Source organism: Vigna unguiculata, chromosome 9, assembly GCF_004118075.2.
Source record: "Vigna unguiculata cultivar IT97K-499-35 chromosome 9, ASM411807v1, whole genome shotgun sequence".
Taxonomy (NCBI): domain Eukaryota; kingdom Viridiplantae; phylum Streptophyta; class Magnoliopsida; order Fabales; family Fabaceae; genus Vigna; species Vigna unguiculata.
The window spans coordinates 36,319,957-36,327,197 of NC_040287.1; the positions used below are offsets into that span (position 1 = coordinate 36,319,957).

Consider the following 7,241-nt stretch of genomic DNA (forward strand, 5'->3'; position numbering starts at 1 on the left):
CTCTTAAATTTACTATTGAAATAATTCAAATTTTCTTTTATTTATTTGGATTAATGCATTTTTAAATTTGTATGAACTACTTTGGAGGAAGAAAATATTTATGATTAGATCAGTGTATGTCACATTAGATTCTTTTTTAATAATTACTTAAAGTGGAAAAAAAAAACTCTGCCCCATCTCATATTTTCATCGTTACTGTGATTATTTTTCCTTGGAAATGTTTTCTTCCCATCTTTATCTCACCTACTTCATCGTTGTTAACATAGTTTTAAAATATCAGAATGAATTCATTGAGATATCTGTTTCTAATAACCATTTTCATTATTTTATTTTTTTTCATACATTTAAGCATAATTATGTTTTCATATATATATATATATATATATATATATATATATATGTTGGGATTTTTAGGACTTTTGAAAATATGAGAGATATGAAATATATGAGAGATATATGTGATATGTTATACGGAGGAACATGTTTTTGTATTTTATTGATATACTCTATATATAGAGCAAAATATAACAAATATCAAGTATAAAATATTTAGAATATCTCACTCCTAATATAAAATAATAACAAATTTCTAAAACTGAAATATTTTCTAAAAACTAATTTAAATAAAAAAGATATTAAGTAATATTCTCAACATTCCTCCTTGCTTAATATCTGTTTATTTTATATCTTCAGATTTGTTCTCCATCTTTTTTTTGTGCTTGCAATATTTGTTTTTCTCCTTCTTCCATGGCATCACATCTTTCTTCAATTTAGCATCATCCTTCATAATTCTTCTTATATCAAGATCATTTTCTTTTTCTTTGTTCGGTGTGGATTTCATTGGAGTGGCATTGGACTTTTTATGAATATTAGAATGTGAACCTCCATCTACTTTCTTCACTTGGACATCTACTTTCTTCCAGATATATTTATCTTCTGATTTTGATCCTTCTTTCATACTCACTTTATTTATAGCAAATTCCTCCTTCATAAAATCCAGCGCAAATCTTTTGTCTTTCATGTGGACTTTGAATACCTCTATGTTGTTAGTATTTTTTATCACACATACTTTATTTCCAAAGGAGACCTTATAACCTTTATCTAACAATTGAGCAACACTTAACAAATTTTGGGTAATCTCAGGAACATATAAGACATCAAAAATTAATTTGATCTTGAATGAGTTTTAATTGAAATTGTTCCTGTAGCAAGTTGTTCTCCATTCTCAATTCTTACCTTGGACGCATGATGTTGTAAATAGTAGATCTTCCTCTGATTTATCCTCATCTGATTTATTCTCCACAATTTGAACATCTTTTTCAGAATCTTTAGATTTGCATACCTTTTCCACATGTCCCAATTGACTGCATTTGTGACATTTGACATCTGGCCTCCACCAACACCAATTGGGTTGATGACCTTTTCTCTTGCAATGGGGACAAGATGGAAAAACCTGTATGTTGTTGTATTTGCTCCTTCTATTTTTCTTGACTATGAGAGCATTATCTTCTGTGTAATTTAAATTACATTCAACCGCCTCATGATTTTCTCTCATCAATCTTCGTTGTTCTTGTGCTTGCAAGACATGTATCACCTCTGTAAAGGTGATTGTAGACAAATCTTTTGTATTTTCTAAGGAAGCAATAGATGCCTCATATCTTTCCGGCACCGTCACCAGAATTTTCTCAACAAGTCTGGAATCTGGAAACTCTTTTCCCAACAATTTTATCTTGTTGGCAATATCCAACAATTTGTTTGAGTATTCTTTAATCGTCTCTGACTCTTTCATTCTTTGCATCTCGAATTCCCTTATCAAGTTTAAAACTTTCATGCCTCGAATCTTCTCGTTCCCTTCATATTCTGCTTTCAAGTATTCCCAGATTTCTTTGGGAGACTTTAGAGTCATGATCCTGGTCATAATCATTTGTGAAACACCTGCGAACAAGCATGATTTTGCCTTCGCCTTTCTCGTTTTCTTTTCTTTATGCGCTTTGTTTTCTTTTCTTTATGCGCTTTCATTTGAGCCGCGGTGGGATTTTTAGACAAGGGAACATCATCTTCCTCCACAACGTCCCATAGATCTAGCCCATCTAGATATGTTTGCATCCTTACCGCCCATAGATCATAGCTTTCACCATCAAAGAGTGGAATAGCGACGTGTGACATATTCATATTTCCTTCCATTCTATCGGCAGTAAGAACAATGGCTCTTGATACCAGTTGTTGGGATTTTTAGGGCTTTTGAAAATATGAGAGATATGAAATATATGAGAGATATATGTGATATGTTATACGGAGGAACATGTTTTTGTATTTTATTGATATACTCTATATATAGAGCAAAATATAACAAATATCAAGTATAAAATATTTAGAATATCTCACTCCTAATCTAAAATAATAACAAATTTCTAAAACTGAAATATTTTCTAAAAACTAATTTAAATAAAAAAGATATTAAGTAATATTCTCAACAATATATTCAATGTAGAGAGGAAAAATCTCAAATCTCATAAAATGAATGCTAATTGATATCAAACCGAAGAAAGAAATGGAAAGTAGAATAAAAAAACGAATTTGAATTTTTTGCTGAATTTTTTGGTATTGTTTCTCTACTGTGTATTCATAATACATTGATTATCATTAATTTTGATATTTTAAAATATATTAAAAATATATTAAAAATATCAATACAATATATTTTCAATAGAGGTGGCCATATGGGTATGGCTCGTTGGACCAACCCGCAAACCAACAAAAATAACACGGGGCGAACTAGGATAGTGAGCTTGAGACCCGCATTGGCCCGACCCACATCGGCCAGCAACCACGCGGGCTGGTCCGTAGCCCGCGCGGGTTGGTCCGCAGTCCGCAGCCCATGCGGGTTGGTCCGCAGTCCATGCAGGTTGGTCTGCTAGCCTGCATAAATAAAATAATAATAATAAATAAATTATAAAAAATTGCACTTGTGTATATTATATACTTTTTTATTGACTCTTGCATTAACGATTCAAATTCTTATATGACTGAAAAAGACAAGTATTATGTATTTTTGAATGTATTAAAATTTAAATAATAGATCGTGTATGTCATAGTACGGACTTTATGAAAATGTTAAATTATCAATTTATCATCAAACTCCCCTAAAGTTTTTGCTTAATTTTTTGAACTTCCTAAAAATAAAAAATAAAAATTTGCGTTTGTGTATATCGATTACTTTTTTTATGGATTCTTACATTTACCTTTCAAATTCTTATATGACTGAAAAAAATTAATATTATATATTTTTTACTGTACTAAATTTTAAAGAATAGATCGTGAATATCATAGTACGAACATGATGAAAATGTTAAATTATCAATTTATCATCAAATTCCCCCAAAGTCTTTGCTTAACTTTTAACTTCTTAAAAATAAAATAAAACAAAAAAAATTTGCGTTTGTGTATATCAGTTTCTTTTTTATGGACTTTTGCATTAACATTTCAAATTCTTATATGACTTAAAAATACATAGGTATTATGTATTTTCTACTATACTAAAATTTAAAGAATAGATCGTGCATGTTATAGTACGAACATGATGAAAATTTTAAATTATCAATTTATCATCAAATTCTCCCAAAATCTTTACTTAATTTTTTGAACTTTTTAAAAATTTTAATTTTTTGAACATCGAAAATTTTAACATAAAAATTTAAAAAAAAAATAAAAAAATGATTGGCTCGCGATCTTGCAGCCATGCGGAGCAGGCCAAACATTTTAGGATTTTTTTTCACATGTAGCACACTTTTTATAAAATATTTCCTGGATAGCACACTGTATACAATATTTACAGGCATAGCACGATTTTATTCTACGTTTAGAATTCGGTTTCCGGGCAACCGAATTCTAAATCCAATTTTGCAATTTTTTTTTTGTTATACCATTCTGAATTCGGTCCCCAGGGACCCGAATTCTGTACTGGTTTTTTTTTTTTTTTAAATATGGAAAGATAAAGTTTTTTTAAAATAAATATAATTAATTTTTATTTTTCTTATTAATAAAATAGAAATAATTAAATAAATTATTTTAAATAATAGAATTATAAATGTGTTATTAGTTATTAGAAAAAAAATAATTTTATTTATTTTTGAATTTGTTGATTTTAAAATTGATATAATTAATTTTTTTTAAATAGATAAGAGTCAAAAAAATTAAAAAAATCGAATTAGTAATGTTTTATTAGTTATTTGAGGTGTTATTTGAAAAAATAGTAAAATAAAGAATTATTTATTGTGTTTATGAATTTGTAAATTAAAAAAATGAATTTGTATTGTACAGTAAGTGATTTTATGTGTAATTTGAAAATATAAAATTCAATTTAATTTTAAATTTTGTTTCATAATTTGTGAAGTATGAATTTTTTTTAATGTGTTAACAAAAATTGGAATTATAAGCTTCTTTTAATTTTGGATAATTGTTAAAAAATTTATATTTTAAACATTGTAAATTTGTCTAAATTAATTTAGAAATGAAGGAAATAATTAAAATAATTTAAAACGATTTTATTATTATATATGAAATTAATTTTTTTATGTTTTTGGTTTATGTAAAATAAGTAAGAATAAAAGATAATAAGAAAAGATGTGACATTGAATTGAATGAAGTTTACATTTATTGAAGACAAATCAAAGTACAACATAAACTAAGTGGTTTGATGCAGATCATGAAAGTGCAGGGTTATTAGGACAATGATTTCTTGTGTGTCCTTCAGTTCTACAATAGGAACACTTTCTTGATTGTCTTCCTTCCCTAATGTTAATCTCAGTCCTAATTCTACTTGATTTAGGACGACCCTTCTCAGTCCTTTTTGTGGCAGGATGAGGCCAAACATGTGGGCCTTGGTATGGTGGCCAATATTCTTCATGTCTTAACTCGCCAAATAAATTGTCATATACTTTGACGATGACATCCAGCCTGTAATGTGGACTTATGTACATGCTGAAGTCGTGATGTGCATGCTTGCAAGCTGCAATAACATGTGAACATGGTAGATGTAGTTTTTGAAACTTTCCACAATCGCACCACCTTTCATCTAACCTGACTACAAATTTTCCTACCGGACGAACCTCTCTGGGATTGACCATCTCCTCCACTCTAAATCTTGTGGTATTTCTATCAAATTCAAGGACATGGTGCGTGTTGGACTTGGAGTCCGCATCTTGTAGGAAGTTCGTCGCATATTCAGAATACACATGACCAGCACTGAGCATTGTAGTTATTTGTCTACCTCTTTTGGTAAAGTATGTGTTGCACCTGGTGTACGTGGCCAATACTATGGATGAAATTGGTAAATTTCTTGTCTTCTTCAAGACATAATTTATTGCTTCAGCCAAATTTGTTGTTAGGTGACCCCACCTTCTTCCTTGATCATATGCAAGACACCATTGTTCCCTTGGAATTTGGTCAACCCAAGCTGCTGCTTCTGAGTTGTCTTCTCTAATGATGTTGTAGTAGTAGTTACAGCGTGGCTCCGTCAATGCGTACGCTGCAAATATAATTTTAAGAATAATTTATGAGTTAATATTGGGTGTGGATAATTGACAGCCAAAAAAATGAAAATGACATATTTACATGTAATAACTTACCCATGTTGATGAGGTCCTTTTTTAGAGTTGTATTCTTGAATCTTTTTGTAAAATTTTGTGCAATGTGTCGAATACAAAACACTTGCACACAGTTCCCTTGAGTCCAGCCACTACTCGGTCTGTTGAATGCTGCACTGATGGAATTGTGGCGGTCTGGCATTAAGCATAAATTTTGTTGAGGCGTAACGTGTGTCCTTAGGTTTTTAAGGAAAAAAAACCAAGCTTCAGCGGTTTCACCCTCTACTATAGCAAATGCGATGGGGAAAATGTTATTTCTCCCATCTTGTGCAACAGCTACTAGAAGGGTGACCCTATACCTTCCGTAAAGGAAGGTCCCATCGACTTGCACTATTGGTTTGCAAAATGAGAAGCCATCAATGCATGGTTTGAATGTCCAGAACACCCTTCGAAAGTGTTGTTGGTTTTGTAGGACGTCGTCCCCGTCTGTAATTGGACTGGTTTTCAACTTGTATACAAATCCAGGCAAATAAGTTTGCATGGCTTGTAGTAGGCACGACAATCGGTTGTATGACTGTTCCTAGTTTCCGTACACATCTTCAATTGCTTGTTGTTTCGCCAACCATGCCTTTCTGTAGGTTGTGTTATATCCCATAGAGGTCTGGATGGAAGAAATTATTGTTGTAATTGGTGTGGATGGGTCTGACTCCACCATTTGTCTTACGTGTTGAGAAATTATTCTTGAGCTCAGGTGTCTGTGGTCTTGCGTTATGAGTTGTGTGGCACATGTGTGCACACCTTCAACTTTTCTAATTTCCCACACTTGGTCCCTTGTACGTAATATTGCTTGACATTTCCAAGGACACAACTGTTGTACACATTGCACCCTCAACCTTGTGGTGTTTGAGTGTGTCGTTTTGTAGGTGCAATGGTTTGTTATGTGGTACCTATTTAAAGCATCTAGAAGTTGTTCCTTTGTTTGGAACCTCATTCCTTGGGTCAGTGTACCAACATCGTGGTCAATGTTGTCATTCAACATTGTGTGGTGGTCATATGCGTTTGGGAATTCTTGGTGTGGGCTTGGGTTGTATTCCTCATAGAATTGGAAGTGTTGTGGTGGGTTATAGGGGACATGTGTCTGAGGGTGAGGGTCTTGTTGTTGTATGGGGTGGACATCTAGTGTTTGGTCATGGTCATCATGTTCATTAAAAAGTATATTGTCCTCATCTTCACTAAATGCGTCTAAGGATGCTGGAGGTAGACCTAGGTTTTCAAGTTCTACCATAACTGGAGGAGAGGACCTTTGGTTGTTGTGACGTGCGGGAGTTTGAAAAATATTTGAGGTAGACGGACCGGTTAATAGTTCGGTATATGATTGTATATCATTTCCCCAATCCCCTAGGTAGGTAGTGTTAAGGTCAAATAGTTGTCGTGGTTCAGTGTTTGGATGTGGATGTTGCGCATCAAAATGTGTTAAAGAAATATTTTCAGAAGGTCTCGTACCTGAGTTGTAGGTGGTGCAGAGTTCAATAGATGTAACAGTTGGGGTGGCATGTATCATGTCGAAAGCGCCATCCAAGTCGTCGTCATCTTGGATCTGAGTGGTTGTGTATGTCACATGTTGGCCACAAACTTTAGTCGGAAATTTAAAGTGAA

The 7,241-nt window shown here is 32.4% G+C and overlaps 2 protein-coding genes across 2 annotated transcripts; both read right to left on the reverse strand.

Annotated features, from left to right (window-relative positions):
• Positions 1–1,225: 1,225 nt before the first annotated feature.
• Positions 1,226–2,184, reverse strand: LOC114163699. Its single transcript, XM_028047993.1, has 2 exons — positions 1,958–2,184; positions 1,226–1,910 (listed from the first exon to the last, which is right to left on the reverse strand). The coding sequence occupies exons 1-2, from the start codon at positions 2,182–2,184 to the stop codon at positions 1,226–1,228; spliced, it is 912 nt and encodes a 303-aa protein (XP_027903794.1).
• A 503-nt stretch (positions 2,185–2,687) lies between these two features.
• Positions 2,688–6,126, reverse strand: LOC114163700. The gene is made up of 3 exons (XM_028047995.1): positions 5,628–6,126; positions 5,080–5,527; positions 2,688–2,919 (listed from the first exon to the last, which is right to left on the reverse strand). Exons 1-3 carry the CDS (start codon positions 6,124–6,126, stop codon positions 2,688–2,690), a joined length of 1,179 nt encoding a protein of 392 aa, XP_027903796.1.
• Between the last annotated feature and the right edge of the window lie 1,115 nt (positions 6,127–7,241).

Excerpts from the sequence above, each read along its gene's own strand:
- LOC114163699 (XM_028047993.1), bottom strand. The coding sequence starts at position 2,184 with ATGGAAGGAAATATGAATATGTCACACGTCGCTATTCCACTCTTTGAT. Across the intron at positions 1,911-1,957 it reads AGAAAACGAGAAAGGCGAAG|GATCATGACTCTAAAGTCTC; the intron begins GCAAAATCATGC and ends GATTATGACCAG.
- LOC114163700 (XM_028047995.1), bottom strand. The coding sequence starts at position 6,126 with ATGCAAACTTATTTGCCTGGATTTGTATACAAGTTGAAAACCAGTCCA. Across the intron at positions 5,528-5,627 it reads AAAGGACCTCATCAACATGG|CGTACGCATTGACGGAGCCA; the intron begins GTAAGTTATTAC and ends TTATATTTGCAG. Across the intron at positions 2,920-5,079 it reads GTAGGAAAATTTGTAGTCAG|GCTAGCAGACCAACCTGCAT; the intron begins GTTAGATGAAAG and ends TTATTTATGCAG.